General features: G+C 41.5%; 1 protein-coding gene across 1 annotated transcript in view; it reads left to right on the forward strand.

The window, feature by feature from the left end:
• The window catches only part of CNTNAP5 (contactin associated protein like 5), a 431022-nt gene that overhangs the window by 92100 nt on the left and 310992 nt on the right, over positions 1-27930 (forward strand). Inside the window, exon 2 of the mRNA XM_030580503.1 lies at positions 27792-27902. Within this exon, the coding sequence (XP_030436363.1) occupies positions 27792-27902 (111 nt within the window). The remainder of the gene's footprint in view (positions 1-27791; positions 27903-27930) is intronic.

Consider the following 27930-nt stretch of genomic DNA (forward strand, 5'->3'; position numbering starts at 1 on the left):
GGAGCAGAAAATGAGTGAGTCATGTAAACATAACTAATTTGAAACAAAGAATTACTCTTGGCAGAGGTTAGTGTTTCTTTTTTGATGGATAATATTGGCATTTACTTTTAAGCATTTTTTATTTTTATATATTTAAATTTTCACAGTTACGGGAAATTATGGAGGAGATCAGACAATGGGGGAGTTGGATAAAAATATTTAATGGTAGACATTGAGAATCAAAATGTTAATGCTTTATAATAGTCAAGACATAAATTGTCAACATCACATGTGAAACTGTACTAAGTAAATATTCTTAAATTAAAGTCTAATAAGATGTCAATAGGGCTGTCAATTAATCATAGTTAACTCATGCGATTAACTGGAAAAATTATTTTTTAAATCACGATTAATCGCACAGTTAAACAATAGAATATCAATTGAACTGTATTTACGTATTTGGATGTTTTTCTACATTTTCAAATATTGATTTATATTACAACAAGAATACACAGTGTACAGTGCTCACTTTATATTTTTTATTACAAATATTTGCACTGTAAAAATGATAAACAAAAGGAATAATATTTTTCAATTCACCTCATACAAGTACTGTAGTGCAGTCTCTTTATCATGAAAGTCTAACTTACAAATGTAGAATTTTTTGTTACATAACTGCACTCAAAAACAAAACAATGTAAAACTTTAGAGCCTGCAAATCCACTCTGGCCTTGGCTACACTCACACTTTACAGCGCTGCAACTGGGGTGTGAAAAAACACCCCCCTGAGTGCTGCAAGATACAGCGCTGTAAAGCGTCAGTGTAATCAGGGCAGCAGCGCTGGGAGCGCGGCTCCCAGCGCTGCACGCTACACCCGTAAGGGATGTGGTTTACATGCAGCGCTGGGAGAGCTCTCTCCCGGCGCTGCCGCTTTGACTACACTCACACTTCAAAGCGCTGCCGGGGCAGCGCTTTGAAATTCCAAATGTAGCCATACCCTCAGTCCTACTTCTTGTTCAGCCAATCTCTAAGACAAACAAGTTTGTTTACAGTTACGGGAGATACTGCTGCCTACTTCTTATTTACCATGTCACCTGAAATTGAGAACAGGCAATCATATGGCACTTTTGTAGGTGGTGCTGCAAGGTATTTACGTGCCAATTATATATGATCTTCACACTGAGGAGCCGAGAAGCAAATTCATATGCCCCTTCATACTTCGGCCACCATTCCAGAGGACATGGTTCCATGCTGATGATGCCCATTTAAAAAAAAAAGCATTAATTAAGTTTGTGATTGAACTCCTTGGGGGAGAATTGTATGTCTCCAGTTCTGTTTTACTCACGTGCTGCCGTGCATTTCATATTGTAGCAGTTTTCGATGAGGACCCAGCACATGTTTGCTGTGAAAGTGTTCTTAGAGCAAATTTGACAAAATGCAAAGAGGGTACCAATGTGAGATTTAAGAATCTGAAGTGCTGTCCAAAATCTGAGAGGGATGAGGTGTGAAGCATGTTAATATGTTTGAACTGTATATTTATGTGTGCAAACATTTGCAGGTAATTAGGTTTCAGTCTCTGAGCTGCAGGAACTTGCAGAAATTATACACTTTTTTTCAAAGGGCTCAAAATAAAAACGAGTTTTCTCAAGAGCTTTAGAAGAGCACAAACCAACGTGGTATTGATTTAAACCAAGCTTTATTAATTGTTTAGCCAAAGCACTAAATCCTGTGGGAAGTCATGTTTAGAAAAAGGACATGGACCAAAGATAAATCAGGATGTTAAAAAATGGGTTAAACCAAGGTGTAGAGTGATCCAACAGAGATTTTGTTTGTGTTTAAAGAATATTTTCCCAACATATGATTGTAATCTTTTTTTATTTTAAATTACCATGCATGGATAAATCAATAGAATTACAAATATTATGTATACTGCATTTGAGCTAGTAATTTATGATTGAGGAAATAGGATCTGTCTATATAATGTGACAAGCAACTAGAGAACTTGTGGGAGCTGTCTATTTGTCAGATTTGAAAATAAATGTATCAAATTATTACCAAAATTATTTTAAATCTGACAGTTCTATTTGTGGGACACATCTTGAACAACTTTGCAAAACTGCTTTGGACCAATGAGACACAATATTTTGTATTGCTGGTAGTATGGCACAATAGAACATGGTGCTTTTATCTAGAAAAGGACATGTAAAAAGTGACATTAATGATGGAAATAGACATTTTTTTCAGGTTTTTTTTTTTTTTAAATTGCCTTTTTAAAAATAAATTTTGAAAAAAATGGTTGACTTTATTACTGTTTAAATTGATTTTAATCAACATTTTAATGGGGATTGTTATAGAAACTTTTCATCAGTGAAAACTGATTTCTCTCTGAAACAATTATCACTTTCTGTCACGAATTATTTTGAAAATTATACTTCTTAAAATGTGTGTAACAATTCACTATAAAAAGTCAAGGAGTCATTTTAAAACCTAAGAATTGAAGGGAAAATTTTTTTTTCCCATTTTTCACCAGCTCTAGAAATTAACAATCTATTATCCAAATAGTAACAGAATAATGGTATCTATTTAAATTTGAATATTGGATCTTTCCTCACACTTGCCGAGACTCGAGTTCAGGATTCAGTGTCATTCTTTCCAGAGTTGATGATATCACGAGCATGAATAAGAGCTGGATTATGATAGCCTTAATTACATTGAGTTGTAGTTTATTCCATGGGTTCTACCAGTTAAATTCTTGATTTAACCATTTGAACAAATGACCAAGGTGAGTGGAGGATTCTCTGTTTGCCATGTTTATCCTTGGCCATGTTAATAGAGTTTACTCCCTTCTCATTTTGGGAATACAGAGATTGTTAGTTTACCCACTTCTTTTTTTACCACTGCATCACTGCAGAGTCATACTGTTCCAGGCCAGAAGAGTCCACCAAATCATTTAGTCTGACCTCCTTTATAACACAGGCCACTAACACCACCTCAGTACCTGCACACCAAGCCCAACAACTGGAATTAGTCCAAAGTAACATAGTTCTGGGAGACTAAACCACTGTGTGTGCCACAGGCAGAGAACAGAAGAGATGGAGGTGCACCAAGTCCCCTGTAATGACAGGGAATTAATTGAGATACAGCCTGCTAATCCTAGCAAGTGACCCATGCTGCGGAGAAAGGTGGAAAAATATTCACCACCAATCTGACATTGGGGGGGGGGGCGGGATTCCTTCCCAATGCCAGATTTGGCCTTCTTAAAATCTTCAAGATTGGGTGACTTTCTGGAAAAGATGCTTTAGTCAAACACAAGTTACCGGGCTCAAACAAGGGTAAATTGCTGACATTTTATGACTTGTGCTATATAGGAGGTCGGACTAGATCTAATTGTGCCTTCTGGCTTTAAAAAAAATGAAATAAAAAAAATCTCTGTATCCATTGCTCAATGTGAATATGGATGCCAGAATCAAACAAAAAAGGAGGAAATGATTTTCAAATATTTCTTTTGAATGTACGTTTTCTATTGAATAGAGCAGTTGTGGGTTTTTCATTGATTTAGAGCTGGTAGAATTATTATTTTTTTAATTTCAAAATCGGGGGAAATTTAACACAATTTATTTGTTTTTTACAAGCTCTAATTTTCACTTAGCTTTTAAAATAAGGAATGTGTAGTCACACTGAATCTCTTTTGAAAATTTACCTGTTCCATTATGTCCAGAATGAGAGTCTTTTCCTTCTATTATATACTTTTGTCATTCTTATTTTTTAACTAATTTACAGGACAAATAAACCTGATCTGATTTCCTCCTTTCCCACCCAATGATATGCACAGGCCTAAACTGAGTAACCCAGTGATCTTGTTTCTAGAACCTTCCTCGTCCCTTCCCATCTCATTGCTTCATGTCTAATATTTAGATTGGATAGGCCTACTTTTTTTTTTTTTTAACATTTGCTGAGTATCTCCAACTCGTTAAAATAAAAAAGTCAGTGCTCTGCATCTCTGAAAGTCAAGCTTTATGTCGTTTGAAGCAGGGATCGTGTTCTGATGATTTAAAGTAAGTTCTTGGGAGGTAGCAACATGTCTCTCAGACTTTTATGTAAAGCTACTAGCAGATTTGTGAAACTATAGAGTAAATAAGAATGTGGTGAGCAACTCACCAAAGTGGCAAATGGAAAATAAATGTGATGGTCTTGAAATTCTATAATTACCTGCGTTATTCTCATTCCAAGGTTTTCACTAATCAAAAGGTATTGTTGAGGATTTCAGAGAAAAAACTCATTCATATAGCTGTTCATGGAAATGAAATAAAAATGGGTCAAAGAATATGGAGACAAGGAATGAGTGCTTTTTGTTTGCAAATGCTCTTTGCAGTATGCGCCTGGCTCTTTTCACAACACAAGATGAGAGGGGGAGAAAAAGTCCATTCCTGTTGCTGTTCTTACAGGCAGTCTCCTTGGAGTCCAAGGATCAAACAGGCATATGTTTAATTCATCTGTAGTACAGTAGCACTTTCAATCCACAAATGAGAAACAAGAAGAAGCAGGACAAATGTCCACTTTTATCAAAAAAAAGGTGGAGTGTGTTGGGAGTGTGAACAGTAATGTCAGTCCCCTGAAGAGAGGGAGGCAGGGCCTGGGTGAGCAGCAATACCGATACTAGCCCTAGCCACACGTGGGGAGGGCCTGGGTGAGGCAGTGAGGCCCAGGGCCCGGCCTCATGCAGGGAAGAGCAGCAGGGGCAAGGCTCAGGCAAGTGACTAGGGCCAGCCCCACACAGGGAGGGGGGCTCAGGTGAGTGGTTCACATTACGTTTACCCATTGAAGACTGGAGCCTTGGAAGTGTAAATAAAGAATGTTGTTGACTTTTAGACTCTAGGACTGGAAGGGACCTCGAGAGGTCATCGAGTCCAGTCCCCTGCCCTCATGGCAGAACCAAATACTATCTAAACCATCCCTGATAGACATTTATCTAACCTACTCTTAAATATCTCCAGAGATGGAGATTCCACAACCTCCCTAGGCAATTTATTCCAGTGTTTAACCACTCTGACAGTTAAGAACTTTTTCCTAATGTCCAATCTAAACCTCCTTTGCTTCAGTTTAAGCCCATTGCTTCTTGTTCTATCATTAGAGGCTAAGGTGAACAAGTTTTCTCCCTCCTCCTTATAACATCCTTTTAGATACCTGAAAACTGCTATCATGTCCCCTCTCAGTCTTCTCTTTTCCAAACTAAACAAGCCCAATTCTTTCAGCCTTCCTTCATAGGTCATGTTCTCAAGACCTTTAATCATTCTTGTTGCTCTTCTCTGGACCCTCTCTAATTTCTCCACATCTTTCTTGAAATGCAGTCCCCAGAACTGGATACAATACTCCAGTTAAGGCCTAATCAGCGCAGAGTAGAGCGGAAGAATGACTTCTCATGTCTTGCTCACAACACACCTGTTAATGCATCCCAGAATCACGTTTGCTTTTTTTGCCACAGCATCACACTGATTCATATTTAGCTTGTGTCCACTATGACCCCTAGATCTCTTTCTACCATACTCCTTCCTAGACAGTCTCTTCCCATTCTGTATGTGTGACACTGATTGTCCCTTCCTAAGTGGAGCACTTTGCATTTATCTTTATTAAACTTCATCCTGTTTACCTCAGACCATTTCTCCAATTTGTCCAGATCATATTGAATCATGACCCTATCCTTCAAAGCAGTTGCAATCCTCCCCAATTTGATATCATCCGCAAACTTAATAAGCGTACTTTCTATGCCAATATGTAAGTCGCTGATGAAGATATTGAACAGAGCCGGTTCCAAAACAGACCCCTGCAGAACCCCACTTGTTATACCTTTCCAACAGGATTGGGAACCATTAATAACTACTCTCTGAGTATGGTTATCCAGCCAGTTATGCACCCACCTTATAGTAGCCCCATCTAAGTTGTATTTGCCTAGTTTATCAATAAGAATATCATGCAAGACCATATCAAATGCTTTACTAGGTATCCCATATCCACCGCTTCTACCTTATCCACAAGACTCCTTATCCTATCAAAGAAAGCTACCAGATTGGTTTGACCATGATTTGTTCTTTACAAATCCATGCTGGCTATTCCCTATCACCTTACCACCTTCCAAGTGTTTGCCGATGAATTAATTCCATTATCTTCCCTGGCACACAAGTTGAACTAACTGGTCTGTAGATTTTTGAGTTGTTTTTATTTCCCTTTTTATAGATGGACACTATTTGTCCTTTTCCAGTCTTCTGGAATCTCTCCTGTCTCTCATAATTTTCCAAAGATAATAGCTAGAGGCTCAGATACCTCCTCTATTAGCTCCTTGAGTCTCCTTGAGACTTCTGAGCGTGGGTCTTTGCGTCCAACAATGGAAGATCCACAAACTTAGTCTGCATTTAGTCAACAAATGGGAAGCCCCCTGCTGTGCTGATTACACTCGGCAGACTATTTTCAGCTATCAGAAAGAACTTTGGGAGCAATTCTGCATCTCTGAACTATTTGGATGCTCTCAGGGGCATATTGAAAATCATGGTCCACAAAGCCATTTTGGGCAACCCAGGGAGACCTATGGGAAACTAGCAGTTACCACATCACTGCTCTCATTTGAACTGACAAACTCTGTCTCACATGTTACGTAATTTGCCTGCTTAACCTCTCAATAATTCTCATTTCTTTTTCAAAGCTAATAAATCTTCAGTTCATTTACTAAAGGATTGGTTATCAGCCCTGGTTTTGCTGTGCGATCCAGAGTATCCATTGACCCAGGATAAGTGACTGTCCCTTTGGGACTAGGAGCACCCTAATGTGTAGTGATTTTTGGTTTTAATAACCTTTCATCACAGAAGCTCAGCTTGTCTGAATGGCAAGATGTGCTGAAGACCCTAACGGGACTGCGAGTGGCTCCGTGGTGAGGCTAATGTAGTGGTCCAGGAGGGCACATTTGTTGTTGGCTTGGTGGAATCTAATTATAAAATATACTGCCAGTTTGGGGTGTCTGCCCTATTTACTGAGTCTGACCTGAGACTGGAACTCTTAGCTGTGAGCCACCTATCAGACACCATTACAGACATGCAATTGTTTTCTTCTGTTACTAGAGCCCTAAACCATCCTGGTCTCAGGAACTACCAGGTGAGCAATCTACTTTATCAGTTCCTTTGCTTATTTGATGTTCACGTTAACTTTTATAAATTTAGATTTTTGGTTTTTGGTTTTACTCCTATAAATACAGTTCTCTTACTGACAAAGGGTGATCACTTTGTCCTGAGGAAATGCCCGGCAGACAATTTTCTAAACTGACACGAAAACTGTGTTAACCTTGCTTAAGAACAAAACCCTTAACTTTTTCTGCTCCTTATCTGAAAATGGATTTTTCTTTGGTAAGTAATGTATTTTCGTTTGAGGTTATTGAGACATGAAATGATTACTTATCATCCCTTGAAATGACACTACATTTAAATGCAATGGCACGTGTGCACTCCCTTCATCTCCCTTAATCCTTGCTTGCTGTCTGCAAATTCAACATTCTCTCAGCCTTATGGGACGCACTGAAATTCTGTCTGAGCTATAATTGCCTTTCAATATGTCTTGATACTTGTTGTTTGATTTAAAAAGATTCCTTTCCAAATAGAAAATATTTAGTGAGTGCCACATGTATTTCTCTTCCATTTTTAATCAGCTTCTTCCATAATTTGGTTGAGGAAAGGAGCAAAGAAAAATGAGAATTGAACTCATCTGACCATGATAAATTTGAAAATTCAGAACACAGCTCAAACTTTATTGATAGTTTTTAAATTCTTGCATATCCACCTTTTCACGTCTGTGGAATGCTTGTGGCATTTTATGTCTTGATAACTATTTCTGATGTGTTAGCATAAAGATAAGGGTTGTAAATGTAGATGTACAAGAGATACTCTGGACAGGGAAAGGCATAACAGATTGACATGTTCAGTCTGGAAGCTTCTGCAACAAATATCTGAACGGATAAAGGTGCCATTCCATGGGGGAGCTATCAGAGATCAGGATCAAGAGAGAAACTGCAAAGGGAGAACCAGATTGGTTGACCGGGGTACCATCCAGATCTCTAATTCCATTCCGTATGCTACCATAATTAAAAGTATGTATGCACAACAGCCAAGGCATAGCATGGCAAGAGGAACATATTGCATAGGCTTTGAGCTACAATACTGCACTAATAAAGGTTGTTTGTGATTCTGTGAAAATGACGACAAATAATTGATGTGTTGAGGTCCTCCACTGATGTCACTCCCAGAAATGACACTGAAAATATAATATCTGAGAAAATCAATAATGACATTAGTAACCATACCCATTAACTGGTACGAACAGTTCCTAAGTTCTGGGAAAAAAAATACTCATAACCATATTTACCCAGAATGGATCACATCTTCGTTTGGTTTAAAATGGACATGGATCCACTGAAGTCACTAAAGCTATGTCAACTTACACCAGCAGAAAATCTGGTCCCAGGATTGTAGTACTAAATCTAGCAACACTTGTATTGAACTGACTCCTGCTGTCTATTAAGATGGTGTACAGGATTTTTTATTTTTCATAATGAGGCTGACAATTCAATCAACAGCTGCAAGTGCGTGGATGTCTTTGTCTGAGAGAGAATCACAAATTCAGCGCTGCTTGTGTAGCACTCAGAAGTTGGAATGTGTATGTCCGTGCAAATGTAACTTTTTGGGGGTGTAAGGACTAGCTAGAATGCCAGGGCGATATTTTCCTATGCCTTGTCCATTTAACATTTGGAACTGCACTGAAGAGGTCAAAGGGACAGAGCTCTGGGGGGCCTGTGTGTGGTCTCCAAAGAGTTTGATATGCCTGGAAGATGGTGCAAGGTTTTAATATAATACTCCAATGTAAATAGCACCCTGATCTGGGAGCATAACAGCTTCATAGTCTGAAATACTTATCCAGCTACTAATATAGGAAACAGGATAAGGAATGGAAATAGTAACATTCATGGATGATGCTCAGTTGTGACAGAGGGTCTGTTGTATTTCTCAGGCTACATTCTCACAATGCAATAAGGAGAGGCTCATCTTGATAAAACCACATGCTCAGGAAGTCCTGTATCTGGATCCCTGATATATTGAAGAGACATGAATTAAATGAAGATTTGCTCTCTGCCTATTAAGCTCCCATGGCAAAAAAGCAAAACTCACAGCTAGATGTTGTTCCACACACTGGGTTGGCCCAGATCTGAGACAGAACAATACCAGCAAAAGAGATCTGATGGTTCAGCAGTCTGCCAAGAAATTAATGGAGAAGACATTTCAGCCTGAGGCACCTTTTTCACATGGAAATCAGGAAAAAAGTTCTCCAGCCTCTTCTTGATAATTGTCATTATCACAGTTCAGGGAAACAGAATCTACCTTCTTCCTCTATGGTCCACTAAGGACACCCTCTCTCAGGCTTTTGGCTCCCCTGCCATCACCTTCTTGGGTGGAGACATGCACCTCTCTCCCTCCTGACCAGGATATTTCCAGACTGTGCCTGCCTACCCTGTGAATTCCCCAGCAAAGTCAGACTGCCGTGAAATGGCAAGCAGCATCATTGCCATGGTTAAGTTACCATACAGCTCTTTCTAAGCAGGCACATTTATTCTTAAGGTAAAAGCATTCCTCGAAAAAACTGTTAAAAAGAATAAAATCATGTATGTGCAAGCTTACCAGAAATCACCACAACTCCAACTGCTGGCTGGTGAAAAGTCCTTCACACTCCACCATGGGTTTTTCTGTGATCACCAGTTCATAACAGCTGTTAATTCAGAACAAACACCCTTGTGGATCTGAGAGTCCCTTCTTGATACAATATTTTTTTAACTTGTACTCACGTAACAGGTGATCAGCAGACAAACGGCTGAATTCTTGCATAAGCGAAGCAGATGTGTTTGCATACCACTCCTAGAGATTTCCTATGATGCCTACTTTACTTTAAAAGATCATGCCTGTCTGGGCCGATTGTTTTGAATAATCCTTTTATTCCACAATAATACATACACATTGGCATTGTTAATACAGTGAACTCTTAAGAAACTTAATTCAGTGATGTTTGTGCAGCAAATTGCCATCTCTGACAGAGTCATAGTTCTGAGCCTAGCGACAGGGTCCTGTGGCACCTTATAGACCAGAGGTAGGCAACCTCTGACACAGGTGCCGAAGGCGGCACACGAGCTGATTTTCAGTGGCACTCTCACTGCCTGGGTTCTGGCCACCGGTCCAGGGGGCTCTGCATTTTAATTTAAATTTAAATGAAGCTTCTTAAACATTTCATAAACCTTATTTACTTTACATACAACAATAGTTTAGTTATATATTATAGAGTTATAGAAAGAGACTGTCTAAAACAATTAATGTATTACTGGCATGTGAAACTTTAAATTAGAGTGAATAAATGAAGACTTGGCACACCACTTCTGAAAGGTTGCCAACCCGTGTTATAGACTAACAGATGTTTTGGAGCATAAGCTTTCGTGGGTGAGTGTTCACCCAGAAAAGCTTATGTTCCAAAAAGTCTGTTAGTCCTGTGGCACTTTATAGACTCTTAGTCTGGATCTCTAAAAAGCAACAAACCATGGCTACCCCTCTGATACTTCTCAGTTCTAAGACTGTTACCCGTACATTGGCAACCGCTGTCTGCTGGCATTTTGGTTCCCTGGAATACAAATTCTGCTCGTCTAAATCAGCTTTCTTATACAAACCAGACCTCTCTTCTCAATAGAGATAATTACTATGATTTCACAGATTAATGAGCCCCCAGATGATGCTTTCATTCCATGGGTGGTGTAAGTTGTTTCAGTGGGTTGGCAATGAGGTACAAACATCCGTTTAAATGTGGTTTGCTTTTTTTGTTTGGAGTGCTGTAGTGCCTGAGTATCCCAGCTAAGATTGGGGCTGCATTGCTCTAGGCCCTGTACAAACACGTAGTAAGGAAGAATTCCTACCCTAAAGAGTTAGTCTAACTAGATATGAGAAGGGGAAGGGAGAGAGAATATCATTACCTTCATTTTACAGAGACAGCTATTAAGGCCCACCTTTTTAACCGTATTTGGGCATTACAACACTAAGCACAGCAGTGTCTAAATACCTTTTAAAAATCTGGGCCATAATCCCAGTCTCTGTAAAATGAAGGTAGTGATATACCCTACGTCCCATTTTTCAAAAGGGATTTAAACTGTCTAAACTTCAGATTTTGATCAGTGCAAGTTACGTCAGTGTACAGCCACCAAAGTGTGTATATTGCTCGTGCACATATGTACTTGGCTGCTTGCGGAGGTATGGGACGTACTCTCCAGGAGGTTGTGTTGATGCCAAGTGTGGTGCACCGTGCGTAGGTAACCCAGTGGGCTATGCGCTGCTGTCCAGTGCAATTTCTTTTTTGGAAATTTTTGCAATGTGTTGGTATCTACTAATACTGGTATAACCATCGAAAAGTAGCCCATTCTGTCAATGTGGTCTGTTGATGTGCCAAAACGGGGGGGGGCACTTCACTAATATTGATGTGGGCTGGATAGGAAAGGCGCACGACGCTCGCATCTTTAAGAGCACAGGACTTTTCAGAAAGCTACGAGTGGGGCATTGGTTCTCAACTGGTGGACTATCACTAGCGATACTGAAAGGCCAACAGTGATTCTTGGGGACCCACCTACCCCTTGCTCATAAAGCCATACACTTGGGCAGCACCTAGGAAAGATTCAACTACCAGCTCATCAAGTGCAGAATAATTATTGAATGTACTCTGGGTAGACTGAAGGGATGCTGAGAAGATCCATTATGTCGTGCTACATCTCCCTCTCCTTTTCCTGTTGGGAATCCTGTGCCTTTCTCCTGTCCACTCTTTCCTTCTCTGTGCTGCCTGCCAGGCTCTCCAGGCTCTTTATTCACAGACTGAAGCAGCACTAGCTTGCAGGATCTCACTGAACATGTGCTCCCTAGTCCGTTTTTACTCCTCCTCAGGGTTAGACTTTGTGCAAATATGCACGGTCGCCCCTCAAGGCAGCAACAGCTGATAAAAATGGACAGATGTGCCTTTGGATTTACAGTCATGACAGGAAGGGAATGAGAAGTTTCAAAACTCCCTTCTCTCATTCTAATAAAAACGTGTAATAAAATATGCTTATTGGAGAGAGTCTGCTGTCCAGACCCAGCCGTGGTGAGTATGGTCTGCCAGGGGGGTTGGGGAGGAATTTCAGTTGCATGCAAAATAAAATTTAATCCCTATTCCATGGGTACGGGTATAGGGCAGTAGTGCTAAATACTGACACTATTTTCCACAGGCAGCAGTGATTTTAGCTGATATCACTCTTGAGGTTAATAAAGGCACAGAGCTCTCAGCTGCTACTGGCATCCTGAAATCACCCAGGTCTATATGCTGCTAGCCCGATTACTGCAGTAATGCCAGCTGAACTTGTCGTGCAATGGAAAAGCATCTTGTGGCGGAAGGAGAAATAATGCAGCAATCCCTAGAAACCTTTGGGAAAGGACTGCAGAGTATTTCCAGGAACGTTCCATTGAGATCTCTCAGGATGATACACGGGGCATCCCTATGTATATAAACAGACTGCTCCATATGTCGACCTCCTCACAATGCAGCAGGGAAATGAAATGTAGTTGTAGCCGAGTCTGTCCCAGGATATGAGAGAGACAAGGTGGGTGAGGTCATATCTTTTATTAGACCAACTTCTGTTGGTGAGAGAGACTAGCTTTCCCAGCCCAGACCTGAAGAAGAGCCACGTGTAAGCTTGAAAGACACTCTCTCTCTCTCTGTCCAACAGAAATTGGTCCAGTAAATAATATCACCTCACCCACATTGTCTCTCTCAAGGGAATGAAAAGCAGATAGCAACTCTAGCTCTGTTTTGCTCTTTTTATTCAAGTAAAAACCAATTGAAAAGTCAATATCTGTGCCGTGATGCACTGGGACTGGGCTGAGCACCATGTTTAAGTTTAAACATTGTAGTGAGAAATGAATGCATACACTTACCTGAGGGTTTATCCCTGGTTAGCTGGAGGGATTAGCTAGACTTTGGACTTTTCAGCAAGTCTTGTCTCATGGCACGGCTGGACCTCTTTCTGCACCTCTCTCTCCTCCTCCTGGCTGTTCATGGCAGGGGGTCTATCTCAGCTCCTCCAAGTTTCCCACTGTGGTCTGCAGGGTGATGGTGAGGTGTCCGCCTAGTCTGGCATGCATCTTGTTGTGAATGTGGCAGGTCAACACCAGATCAACTGTTGGTTTCCCCGTTCTTGTGATGTGTGGTGCCATTCCTTCACTTTCATGCAATACTGCCACTGATTCCTGTTCTACTCTTTTGCCTGCACCTTCTGTACAATCCTTTCATAGATATCCAAGTTTCTGTGGCTAGTCCATACCTGTGCTTCACAGCCTCTTCTCCCCCACAGACCCAGGAGGGCCAATATCTCCTGTATACTCCAGGCAGGAGTGTGTTTAGTGTGTGGAGCCAGGATGGTCAGTTGGGCAGTTGCATACACCAAGGGAGACCAAGGATGGACAATCAGGAAAAAGCTTTTCAAAAGTACATGGGGAGTTTTTTATAAGGGGAAATGGCTTCCAGTCTCCATGACCTCTGGGCTGTGGCATTTACAGTTATGACCAGAGCAGTCACTGTGACAAGGAATGGGGCTTTGTGTGACAGGCGTTGGAGGACAGTTAGGGTCGTCCCAGGTGTCTGTGTCTTTGCTCACATTGTGTAGACCTCAGTAGGTTGACCATGGCTCCATGCCCTTATGTCACCATACTGAGATACTGTGTCATCTTAATGAGATACTTCTGCTGACAGGAGACAACTTTTAGTGTAGGCAGCCTAAACTTCGTAATGTTAGATCAGCCCAAAGGCACGTAAGAGCCTAAATCCCATTGACAGTGGCATTTAGACTCCTGAGTTCCTAAATCCCTTTTTGAGTGTGCTGGCTCCTACATTGGTTAGGCATTGCAAATCTGAGCACAGCAAGGCCTAAGTACCTTTAAACAGCTGGGCCTATGTGACTTGTCTAAGGTTACAAAAGAGGTCATGGTAGAGCTGGGGGTTGAATTCAGGCCTCCTGACCTATTCCAGTGCCTTAATTACAAGACCCTCCTTCCTTTGATTGCTTTTCAGGCCTGAGATTACTCCTTGAGAGGTCTGTCACCCTATGTACTTTTATTACCCCCTGCTTCTGTATGTTAGCTTAGTTGGACTAGGCTAGTACAAGTTCCAAATTACCATCTCTGGTCTGTAAGGGGATGTCACATAATTGTTGTCTCCTGACTGATACACTGTTATGTGAGTATTATGCTGACAACCATGGTACTTTATCAGTAGGAATAAGACCTCCTTTTTAATAACGTTTTTTTAAAGCTCCACTAGCTCCATTCAGACATATGGATTTTACAGTTTTCTTCATGACAAGTGTTCTGGCATACTATGTACTGTAAAGAAGATGCCATATACATATGCTGATTGATTGAGTTATACTTTGATGTCAAAGTTTCCAGGATACCAAAGAACATTTAGGTAGTTTAAAGTCATCTGGGAAAAGTTCATGATTAGCTAGCTATTGATGTTTACTTGCATGGTAGCAAGAGCGGAAAAAAGGATGTAGTTGTGTTAAGTACTTCTTGTAGTGTCTTAAATCTTGACAAATGTGCCATGCCTATCCACCAACAGGTGGAGCACACAGCTGTGCATGTGGGCATAACCAGTCTCTGGAAAAGGAGGAATGGGATTTTACTGAATCTTTTCCCCCCCTGACCCATTAGTAAGAAAATTTATGGTGAAAGAATTGATATATGGACCTACTGATACATTTTATGTGTGGGGAGTTCTAAGACAGTGTCCATGGCCCGCCTTTTTCTTAAGCTGTGCCTATGTTATTTGTATCTCAGTACATCTTAATGCTTATCTTTTGCACATTATGAAAGCTATTCACTTTTTTCTTCCAGCTTAGATTGCACTACAGAGGTGCAGGGTCAATTTTTAGAGCAATACTCCAATATTTATTTCCATTGTTTGTAAAGTGGAATTATAGGTAGCAGGGGGGAGAAATAAATGAAGCTAAAAGCATGAGTTGCCACTTTGAAGCACTGTTGTAGACATTGTAATGCATGCTTTGTCTTTAAAACAAAGTAAGCCATTAAGCATGCAATGCTAAGCGGAATTTTATCTCATCTATAAATATAAGTGAATCTTTTCAATTTCAAATCCCAGTACAGAGACATTTTATTGTTGCAGTCCAAGTGATGCACACAATTTAACTTCAGCACCATTTGTAACTCTACTGGTATTTTAATAATGAATACAATTATATATTGGCAACAAAAATCCAACTTAAATAAAAATAGCTTTAAGACCCAAACCAGAGTTTCCAAGAGGCAACTAGAAAAAAACAATGGTTTACTCTGGATTAGAGCAGGTCAGGAATTTTTTGACAAAAGTTGGTGGTTGTTGAAAAATGCCAATTCATTGAAACCAAAACTTTGCAGAAAAGTCAGTTTTGAGTAATTTCTTTACTCAAAATTGTTGAAAAAAGTTTCAATATTGTCAAAGTTCCTGGGACAGGCTCTATCAGGCTTTCTCTGCCCCCTGCTGGAGGCATCAGTGCCCTGGAAATACACTCAGGTTGGGCAACCAATGATTCAGTCTTCCAGAGGCCTAGAATGGCCAAGAGGAAATACTGGCCAATCACAAACTAGCAGGCCAGTTAAGAACCCTTCCCTGCATTTGCTTAGGGGCAGAGCTGGATAAGATTGAAACAGAGGAGGTGCTCCTCAAGGTTAATCCAGGTCCAGGCCAGCGTCTCACGCTAAGTGCTGCAGCGATGTGCTTGCATTTTGATGGTTTTTTTCCTCTTTTTTTTTTTAAAGGTGCACACCCGAATCCCAAGCTGCTGTTTTGTGATATGATTGTTTTAGAGACTGATGTCAAGCTTACAGCACAGCAAACAGGGCCGGATTACCTCTCCTGTGGGCCCGGGGCTATTAGATTTTGTGGGGGCCCTGTATACAAGTCTATTTTTCTGGGAGGGAGTTTGAAGCAGGGGGCTGGGGCAGGGGATTGAGGTGCAGGAGCAGGTGTGGGGTCTGGGGGAGTGTTTGGGTGCAGGAGGTGGATTCTGATCTGGGGCAGGGGTGGAGGAGGGAGTGTGAGATGCAGGCTCCGGCTGGGAGATGCTTACCACAGGTGGCTCCTGGCTGGGGGTGCAGCAAGGCTGCTCAGGCAGGCTGCCTGCCATAGCCCCACACCGGTCCTAGAAGCGGCTGGCTCCTAGCAAGTCTCTGTGGCCCCTGTAGGGAGGGGAAAAGCATGTCTCTGTGCCCGTAAGCACTGACTCTGTAGCTCCCATTGGCCAGTTTCCAGGCAGGGGCAGCATGCAGATTTGCCTCTCTTCCTCCTCTGTCCCTCCCCAGGGACGGCAGAGATGTGCTAGCAGCCAGCTGCTTCCAGGAGGAGCGTGGGGCCCCAGCATGCTGGACTTTTAGCCGGCTACACCATGGGACTTTTAGCAGCCCAGTGTTGGAGATTGCTGCCTGTGATTAATTTTTGTGGGGCCCCCCTTGAGCTGGGGCCTTGGGCTTCAGCCCCTAAAGCCCCTGCCTTAATCCACCCCTGACAGCAAAGACCACCTTATCCCAAGAAGGTGGCCAGAGTTTACAGCCTATGGTGGGGAGTGCCTTCAGTATCATGCGTGGCCCGGAAGGGGGCATTTCGGAGCAGCCCTGCCTCCCACAGTTCAGGTTTGACATTTTCTAAATGTAGCTAATTAGACAACTTTTTTTTTTTAAGGTCAAAATTGAAAGAATTCGTGAACTGCAAAGTTTTGGGAGGAAATGATGATGATTTCTGTTCATGAAAATTTCAGACTTTGATTTTTATTTATTTATCTATCTATCTTTATTCTGATTAATGGTGGGGAAAACCATTTCCCATCCAGCTTTCCTGTGAATTCTACTTAATGCTTTAATATTCCATTTCCTTCAGTGACACTTGTACACAATGAGTCTGATCCTACAAAGGGGTGAAGACCAGCTTCTGCACTGCACCTCTCAGGATGAGTCAGAGCAAAGTTGGCTTTAGACTGTTTTTTGTGCCTCAGGGGTTCTGGAGGGCTGGAGGGGCTCATGTGGCTGCTTTTAGCTTAGAACAGCTGCCAATGGGCTGCTGTGTAGTACAGAACAGATGGAGTACAAGGCCCTTTGGCCACAAACCTGTCTGCCGTGGTATACCCCCTATGGCTGGGGTGGCAGAGGACGGTGGGCTAGGGATGCTCGGCAAGCCCTGCACTGTCACTAGGATTGCCAGCTTTCTGAAAGCATAAAACTGACACCCTTGCCCCACCCCTTCCCCAAGCCCCTGCCTATGTCCTGCCCTTTCTTGGAGGCCCCATCCAATGGAAGCTGCGGAGCCGGTGCTAGGGACAGTGCCAACGTGCAGAACCCCCCAACCACCCTTGTGCCTAGGAGCCAGAGGGACATGTTTCCACTTCCTGGGAGCTGTGCGCAGCCAGCCTCTGCGGCCAACTGGACTTTTAACGGCCCAGGAGCTGTGCCTGGACACCTGGCAACCATAGCTGTTACAGAAATGCTGGCACAGCATGGAGATTTCCCAGGGGATAGTTCCATCCTTTATACATCTCCTTTATGACATTGGAATGTCATAAGGGAAACCTAATTTATTCTTTAGCTTCCTCCTTGAGACTCACTTCTGTTGTGATGCCTGTAAAACCCAGTCTGCCGATTATGCCAAGCCAGGTGATAAGCAGTGACTATTCCTCTTTCCCTCTCCCTCCTTCTCTTCTTGTAACCCCAGTCAATGTAGCTAACCACGCTGGGCCAACTCTGCACCATATTCATTTGCTTGTATGTTGTATCACTCTTCTATATCTTTCATCTGTTTGTGTCATTAGAAGAGAAGCCCTACAGAGCAGGGATTGTCTATCTTCCATGCTTCTACAGCATCCAGCATAATAGGGCCCCAACCACATGTGTAGCCTTTGAATGCTACTATCGCATAATAGTTATTCCTAATAGTAAAACAGCGGCAGCATAGGCCACAATTTTGCCTTGTTCCTCCCCAATGACTTGCCAAGTGCCCTCAGCTCCCCATGGGATCAGATTACTGGCAGAGTCAGGTACTATTCAGTGTATGGCCCTGATGGACTATAAATAGAAATAAATGAAATGTTCTCAGTAAAAAATCTCTCCTTTGACAGCTGCATGATTGCCTCATTGAGCACAGGGGACAGCTAGAAGCAATCCAAATCCACAGGCATGGAAGAACTGTGTAGCCTACAGTCTTTTGAGGACTTTTCACTGATTGATTCTCATACTTTTCTAAGTGTTCATTAAGAACTATGTACCTTTCATAACCTTTCTAGGTGGCCTCTGTAAATGGAGATCAATGTTTTCCTGTCTTGTCTCCTTTAGCAGATGAAGGAAAATAATAGCAGTGCCACACTTTACTAATGCACCTCAGTCCTGACCTGCAACAGCCTCATCCGTATTTTAGTTCTTTTTGGCTTCACCTGAGCACAGACTGACATTGGCAGTAAAGTTGTGTGATTCTTTTTGTGGTGTCTTTCTGATGCACAGAAACATCTACTAGGAAGAAGTCATCAAAACCTATTTTGATTAGACACAACAGCCAATTTTTTTTCTCACACTGAAGAAGTATATGACTAGCTCGACAATCCTGTGCCATCCATCTCTTAATACAAAATGCACATTCGAACACTTGGAGAGGTATTGGTGGGCTGAAGTGTATTTGGATGTAGCGTACTTGGATCTAAAGTCAATCATGCCTACACTGACTACATTGCATATTCCCCAGAAGCATTTGTGGGGAGGAGGGGAGAAGATAGCTCAGTGGTTTGCGCATTGGCCTGCTAAACCCAGGATTGAGTTCAATCCTTGAGGGGGCCATTTAGGGAACTGGGGTAAAAAATCTGTCTGGGGATTGGTCCTGCTTTGAGCAGGGGTTTGGACTAGATGACCTGCTGAGGTCCCTTCCAACCCTAATTTTCTATGATTCTATCCTGTGTCTCTGGTACTAGAGTGAATTTTCCCCTTAATCATTTTGCTGAGCAATCTCAGATGCAGAAGGCCCCATCATAGATTATCCTGAGGTCTTGATCAAGGCTTTATTTAAGATTTTAAGTGGTATGTAAGTGGTGCATAGGGCCTTTTGAAAGCCCTCTATACTATGTTGAATTTCACTCATGAAAATCCCACCTGGTCTTGATAAAAGATCCTAAGAGAGTTAGACTCTCCAATCTCACCCTAACCCTTTTGCAAATCACAACCAAAATGCTTGTTGATAAAATCAGAGTTGATCACAATGGGGTTTTTTTGTTTGTTTTTTGTTTTTAGATGAAAAAATGGCTTTTCAAAAACTTGTTAAAATTTTTCATTCGGTTGAAATTTACTGTGGTTGCTTTTGTTTTGTGGCAGTTGAAATGATGGGTGTTTTGTGAGGCATGGTGTCTGGAGTGGGAGGGCTCAATGAGGAGGTGGCAGCTGGTGGGATTTGCTGGAGTATTTAATGAGACCAACCAGCTGCTGTAGCTTTATAGAGATTATCATTTGAAGCACATTTACCATGGCATGGAATGGAAAGCTTGGTGGTCATGTTTAATTTCTGATGGGGCTTGCCCAGGGCTGTCTTGGCACCTCTGTGCTTACCGTTTCACCTGTGAAAGTAAAAAATTGCTTGAGCCCTGGCACCTAATTGCTTTGAGCTGCAGCACTTTTTCCATTCCAAATTAAGCTCTGGTTGGCGGTACCACAGTCCTTCAGTGTAGGGTAGTGAGTACACCTGTACCAGAGAGTTCACAACTAGGATTCTGACAATATGTAACAGGAATAAAGTGACCAATGTGGTGTGTGAAGGAAGCGGGGGAGGTCTCGTGTGTTTGTATACATTAGTACAGGGGTCGGCAACCTTTCAGAAGTGGTGTGCCAAGTCTTCATTTATTCACTCTAATTTAAGGTCTCGTGCGCCAGTAATACATGTTAAAGTTTTAAGAAGGTCTCTTTCTATAAGTCTATAATATATAATTAAACTATTGTTGTATGTAAAGTAAATAAGGTTTTAAAAATGTTTAAGAAGCTTCATTTAAAATTAAATTACAATACAAAGCTCCCGGACCGGTGACCAGGACCCGGGCAGTGTGAGTGCCACTGAAAATCAGCTTGCGTGCCGCTTTTAGCACGTGTGCCATAGGTTGCCTACGCCTGCATTAGTAACAGTGTTATTGGCCTAATAGCAATTTGTAAGGGAGTGAGCAAGTACATGAGATACATTGTTCTTCTTCAGATCTGATCAGCTAAATTGAATTCTGTTGACCACATGTTTTCAAGTTCTGTTGGGTAGTCCTGATGGCAATAATTAAAGAAAACTGATATGTTGGTAATATAATTACGAGACTCATGTGGTGCCAATTTTCTGCCACTGCCAGATGCATTCTTTTTGGACAATTTGTGGAGTTGTTTCAAATCATGGTCTCATCCTGCTCTTCAAGCCTGAAGTACTTTCTCATGAGCACACCTCCTCAAAGTTGTGACAAATGAAAGGAAAGGCATCAATAAATGGCCAGTTATTCAGCCTCAAATGCTGATCAAATTTAAAGGGTGATTATATTCTAAAAAGGGATTGTGTAAAGATTTTTCGCCCTTAAAATAAAGAAAAATGAGACTCTATATTGTCTCACAATATTCCCATTTAAATAATCTCCATTTCAAATGTCAGGTAAAAGAGGTTTGGTAGGTAGAAAATCACGTTAATTTAGCTTGTGGCTGTGAGAGTCATTTCTTTCCATCCCTCACAATCTCATCAATAATAGAGCTTCTGTGGGTCTAATCAGTCCACTTTGCCAATTCTTTTTTTGTCAGTTTCAGTCTTCATTGACAAGTGGTGCAACTATTTTGACATCAGTGGTTTTGGACAGATTGTTACCTGTTGGCATTTAGTAAACAATTCCCTTGATAAGATGAAATGGAACCTGATTTACTTAATCTTAGTTGTGTTGTCTCCTCAGAATTAACGATTGAAAAGCAATAACAAATTATTATTGGTCAGTAACATATGTGTGGTTTTAGAGTAGACCCACACTGAAGTCTGGCAGTGTTGTCTTAGATACTCTATCCACTTTGCAGATATTGATCCCACTAGTCAAGGACCACGGATGATCTTCTCAGGAAGATTACCTATTACCTCACCAAAATGAAGGTGGAGTGGCACTTAGGTGAGGAATAGGAAGGAATTGATGATATATACTCGTTCATTAGCCCATTCTTTTATAAGCCGACGCCCCCAAGATGGATAAGTAAAAACAGCAAAAACTGTATGACACTTTCATAAGCTGACCCTATATTTTAGGGGTTGGAAAACTTTGGCTCCCAGCTCATCAGGGTAAGCCGCTGTGGGGTTGGGACGTTTTGTTTACCTGGAGTATTCACAGGCACAGAGCCCCTCAGCTCTCAGTGGCCATGGTTTGCCATTCCTAGCCAATGAGAGCTCCCATTGGCTGGGAATGGCAAACCGCGGCCACTGGGAGCTGAGGGGCTCCATGCCTGGAGACGCTCCAGGTAAACAAAATGACAGTATGTTAGATATTCAATTCAATGATTCCATAGAGTTTAAAATTATCATATTTTATAAGCCGACCCCTGCTCTTTGATGCATCACTTTTTTACCAAAAATATTCTCTTATGAAGGATATGTGTATGTATATGTATATTGGGCAAGTTCGGCTGGGCAGTCCGTAGAGAAGGCTCTTGTGAGAGAAACCAACTCTAGTGAGATGGTTGGAGCTGAACTTTGTTACCTTCTTGTTGATTTCTTAGTTAATAAAGCCAGTTCCTAGGAACTGGGTGCGCTGTTGGATTTTTGCATAGTGTGTGGATTGTATTTGGAGAGTGGGTTGCTCGTGCATGTTTTTCTGTTCTAATTTGACTATGGCCTTAAAGGAGCTCTTCTGAAAAGACCTGAGACCTCCTGTAAGTTAAGTCTTAGAGCCCTAATGGGAAACGGAAAGTATACTGCAATGGAATTGGTGGCCAAATAACACAGTAAAGTGGGCCACACAGCACTCCACTCAGTTTTCTGGAACATAGGCTAGACTTGCTTTTTTTGGTCAGATCAAAAGTGAAAATGAATTTAACACTCATTCTAATTCACAGATTCTTTCTTTTAAAGGCCAGAGAGAAGAATTATGATCAGCTAGTCTGACCCCCTGGATAATACAGATGTGATGGGTTAGTCCCTCCCCCTCCCCCCTACATTTGGAATGCCACTTGATGTACTGGGATTTCCCTGCCTGCTCCACCAGCATGGGCTCCCTTTCCCTGTTTTGCTGAATTAGGCTCTCCGGCCTCTGGTAGCACACATACACAGGTAGGTGTGTAGAATCACTGAGTCTGCAAACCGAAAACTCAGCCAGGAACTTACCCTGCACTCAAGTGCAGCTCCCTTCTGGAAAGTACACCCAAAATAATAATGTCTTGTGCTGTTGAGATATCTATACAACGTAAGCTCATAAATTTGCCCCCTCCCTCAGTGTGGAGGAAGATATGCACAACTTCTTGCTCCCCTCCAAGTTTTAAATTGCACAAACTGGATTTAATAATAAACAAAGCCAAGTTTATTAACTATAAAAGGCAGATTTTAAGTGATTATAAGGGATAGCAAATAGAACAAAGCAGATTACCAAGCAAATAAAACAAAACACGTGTACTAAGCTTAAGATCTTAAAGAGACTGGTTTCAAGAAATAATTTCTCACCCTAAATGTTGTTTTAGGCAAGTTGCAGAGTTTCTTTAGCTTAGTGTTCCAGTTATTTCTCTTTACAGAGTAGACTCCTGTCTTAGTCTGGACTCAGCCCTTACCTTTCCCACAGCTCAGTTCCTTTGTCTCTTCAGGTACTTTCAGCAGTCTTTCTTTTTGGGCAGGAAGGCAATGGAGAAGAGTTCTGGTAGCCTTACTCTCCAGCCTTAAATAGGATTTATATAAGGTGGAAAATTACTAGATGTCCAAGATGGTGTTTAGTACCAGGTGACAGGACACCTGACCTAGTAGTGTCACAGCTAAGTCCCAGGACACCTCTCAGGAAGGAGTGAGATTAATATTTTCAAAGTCTTATTGTTTCTTCCTAATGGCCCATCAAGTCTGATGGCTGTTGTCTGGTGGGTGATTCCCAAATACACGTGCAGTTGTAATTATTACATAGTATTCCTAACTTTAGATTCAGAAATGTACATGCATACGGACTGGATAATCACATCCAGTAAATTTAAACCTTTCCGATGATACCTTACAAGACCCATCTCGCATAAAATGTATCTCAGTTATGCCATATGCATATCATAAGTATATTTCCATAAAGAAATGGGATGTAACCTTACAACAGACTATAGAACTTCACCCAATAATTTCTGCATTGAGCCAATAAATTCTATTGAGCTACAGCATATGTTTTAAAAAGACACCCAGTCTTGATTTAAAACCTTCAAGTGATGGAGAATTAGCCATGTCCCTAGTTAAGGTGTGCCAATGGCTAATTACCCTCATTGTTGAATTTATGGCTTATTTCAAGTCTGAATTTGTCTAGCTTCAGCTTCAAACCATTTGATCTCATTATCTCTTTTTTTCTGCTAAAAGCACCCCATAGGAGGATAATTCCAGACTTGAATACAAGGCTAGTTTTTTTGTTATCAGAATATCGTGCATGGCTAAGTGAAATACCTTACAGAAGTCTAATTATATTCTGTCAACACAATTATCTTTATCAAACAAATTTGTAATCCATTCAAAACACATCGTTTGTTTAACAAAGATCCATTTTCCGTAAAATCATGTTGATTGGTATTAATTATGCTACCATGTTTTAATTCTTTACTGACTGAGTCCCATGTAAGCCTTTCCTCTAGGTCAGGCTAACCAGCTTCATAACAAATGAAATGCGGTCACGATCACTGGCTGTTTTGTTGTCACTTGCTACTATTTAATGTCTATGCACTTTGCAAAACCACTATATGAAATGGGGCAACTCAACACAAGTATTTGATCATTTTGAGAGAGAAGGCCATGCAGGGAAAGATAATCAGGAATGAGATGAAATGCTGAGAAAGCTGGGTGTGAAATTTGCACAGTGCTTGATTGAGGCCAGCATTCGGTCCAGTCACTGTCCTGAGCACTGAAATTAATGCGGCGACATTTCAACAATATTGAATAAATCTTGGGACGGATGGCATTATTCTGCAGTCTTTACACAAGTTCCCGGATCAGGGCCAAGAAGAGGAACACAAAATGGTGTGTGTAAGTCTCCTCTTGATTCTGTAGTGAAGCCAACAGGTGACATTAACATGATCCATTTTAATCCCATCAGGAAGACTACACATCTGTTTTTCTTCAATATTTTTTGCAGAAGATTAGCAGGCGTGATCAAGTGCTTTGCTGCTGGTGAAATGACTAGCTTTCTTCTTGGATTAGGGATTTCACGAATACATTTTGCATGCTACATATAATGAATATTTAAACAGTCTATCAACTATCTTTCCAGCAACGGGCCAAGTTCTGATCCCAATTATGCTAGTATAAACTTGGAGTAACTTCATTTTGTCCGTGTAATTATTCCTGATTTACACCATTGTAACTCAGAGCAGGATTTAACATCGTGTTTCTGCTTATTACCAGTAATTCTCTTTGTCTTCCCTTGCAATTAGGGACATTTCATACAACCATTGAGATACATTCAACCAATCAGATAAAGGAGGTTGCGGGAGGGTAGGGGGGAAGGGGTGCACTCACATGCCTATGCACTTTAAATGAATTCATGTGCTCTTAACTCTAACGTAAAGTTCTCCGTCGGCAAACTTTAGGTTTACATTTCAGTCTGCCTGGTAATCAAAATATGAAGGATCCTATTGTGTCTGACTCTTCTGTGCATATGCATGGGAGGAAATCTGTCCTGTGTGGCCAGTTGATTGGTCTGTATGTGTGTGTGTGAAAGAGCTGGCCATGCCTTTGGAAGACCCAAGAATGGCTGTTTTCTTGTGCCCTCAAGTAAAAAATTAGCCAATAGGGGGAAAGATGGGAATGAGCCCTACAGTTGTGCTGTCAAGAGCAGGTAGCTTCACCCTACAGAAGGCAAGCGGCTCACTCCCCCGGGTACTAGGGAGCTCAGGTAGGGATTCTAATCACAGCAGTTCCTACCATGCTCTGTTCTGCCCCAAACACTGATCCATAGCTCAATGTCACAAAAAGGCGCCCATTGACATCAGTCCGCTTTGCATCAGGCCCAAAATTGCCAATATGGCTAAATTCATGTTATTGTGAAATCGTTGTGTGGGGTGTGTGTGTGTGTGTGCGCGTGTGTGTGTCTTGAGTTTTGCAACCTTAATGTGGTATTAATAAATTTTTCCCCAATAATTATATTTGTACAAGGGGCGGGACTTGTGGAGTCTGGGATCTTGCTAACCTGCAGGACTTCTTCTGTAATTAAACCCGTGTTTCCTCCCTGGGTGATACCATTAATTTTAATGGTTTTATAGCCCTAATGAAAGTCTGTGCTGTAGTCACAGACTTGTATGTAACAGCCAGTAATGAGAAAATTTTGCTTTGACTACCTTCATCCTCATTCAAACACTGTGGGCTCAGAAGTTCAGCTGCCGCATAGCGGGTTATCACGGTCAAGTTTGGCTCAGAAGAGATGGTGAGAAAAGGAGCTGAGAGAGGAAAAGGAAATAGATGCAGTAGATAATGTATAGCCCACCCATTTGGGCTAGCCTAACTCCTTGGGATGAGGGGAAGTATTCTAGCCTTACTCCATAGTATAGTATCAGAGGGGTAGCTGTGTTAGTCTGTATCCACAAAAACAACAAGGATTCCTGTGGCACCTTAAAGACTAACAGATTTATTTGGGCATAAGCTTTCGTGGGTAAAAGACCACTTCTTCAGATGCATGGAGTGAAAATTAGAGATACAGGCATAAATATACTGGCACATGAAGAGAAGGGAGTTACCTAACAAGTGATGACAAGACCGATTCAGTAAGGGTGGATGTGGTTCACTCCCAATAATTGATGAGGAGCTGTCAATACCATGGGAGAGAAAGTTGCTTTTGTAGTGAGCCAGCCACTCCCAGTCCCTATTCAAGCCCAAACTGGTGTTAAGTTTGCAATGAATTGTAGTTCTGCAGTTTCTCTTTGAGGTCTGTTATTGAAGTTTTTTTTTATTGCAGGATGGCCACTTTTAAATCTATTATTGAGTGTCTAGGGAGACTGAAGTGTTCTCCTACTGGCTTTTGTATGTTACCATTCTTGATATCTGATTTTGTGTCCATTTATTCTTTTATGTAAACACTGTCTGATTTGGCCAATGTATACGGCAGAGGGGCATTGCTGGCACACGATGGCATATATCCCATTAGTAGATGTGGAGGTGAATGAGTCCTTGATGGTGTGGCTGATGTGGTTGGGTCCTATTATGGTGTCGCTAGAGTAGATATGGGACAGAGCTGACAACAGGGATTGTTACAGGGTTTGTTTCCTGGGTTAGTGTTTCTGTGGCGTGGTGTGTAGTTGCTGGTGAGTATTTGCTTGGGGCTGGGGGCTGTCTGTAAGCGAGGACTGGCCTGTCTCCAAGGTCTGTGAGAATGAGGGATTGTTTTCCAGGATAGGCTGCAGATCGTTGATGAAATGCTGGAGAGGTTTTAACTGGGAACTATATGTGATGGCCAGTGGTGTTCTGTTAGTATAGTATAGGATTCTCTTTAAGTACAATCTATCCTCCTCCCCCTGCAGTTGAGTCCCTCTGTATGTATGTATGTATGTATGTATGTATGAATGTATGTATGTATGTATGTATGAATGTATGTATGTATGTATGAATGTATGTATGTAATTTTCCTCTGCTTAGTATGGAGGTGAGATGCTGTCACTTCCACTCCCACATTCCATATGTGTGTTTGAGGGTCTTTCACTAATGAAGAAACTAAGTACTCTTCTGTCTGTGTTGGCTCAGGGATTGGTGGGGGGCATTGCTACAGTCTTCTGCAGGAACTGTTGAATTTTACAACACAATGAGTGTAGGGAAGATCAGTTTGTCTTTCAGTTATTGATAGACTGAAACAGTCTTAAAATTCCACCAAGTATCTCCAAAGCTCAACCAAAGCTAAAGGTGTTTCCTTGAGACTTTCACCACCCAATGAATTGCCTCTGGGATCAATATATCTTTAGTATCCAACAGACCTTATCAATGTTTTAGTAGAAAGGTTCTTCTTGCCTAGGCAAACTAGTACTTTCTTCCTCCCTTACTGGCTTCTAGTCATCCAAAGCAAAGTAGGTACAGAAGCTCAATTTTTCAGAAGTTGTCTAATTTTGGTGGTCCCAACTTGAGCACATAAGGCCTGGGTTTCCGAGGAGCTGAGCAATTGCAACTTCCATTGACTCCAGTTAGAGTTATGGCATAGTCAACACTTCTGGAAATCAGTCTCCAATTGGGACCACCAAAACTTGAGGGCAATCATGACCATTAAAAACTGGGTCTTTGGCTGCCTCTACTAATTTGCTAACTTAAGTGACTGCTCGTTCGGATTTCCTTGTAGAACCCTCTCTGATGATCAGTTAATCACACTGATCTGCTCAGAATGTCAGCTCAATAAATAGTTACCAGTTTGTTAAAGACCAAGGTTTATGTGGTGTTTGTTTTTTTCCAAAAAGTCCAACTGAGCAAATTTCTTCCTACTTTTTATCTGACATTCTGTTTATTTCTCCTTTGTTTTATAGATAATTGTGATGATGCACTAGTATCCTCGTTGCCTCTGACCGCCTTTGACAGCTCCTCAGAGCTCTTCAGCGTTCACAGTCCCAGCTTTGCCAAGCTCAACAGACGGGATGGTAAGGTCACTGGGTGAAATTCCCACGA

This window comes from Gopherus evgoodei, chromosome 11 (genome assembly GCF_007399415.2).
Source record: "Gopherus evgoodei ecotype Sinaloan lineage chromosome 11, rGopEvg1_v1.p, whole genome shotgun sequence".
Taxonomy (NCBI): Eukaryota; Metazoa; Chordata; order Testudines; family Testudinidae; genus Gopherus; species Gopherus evgoodei.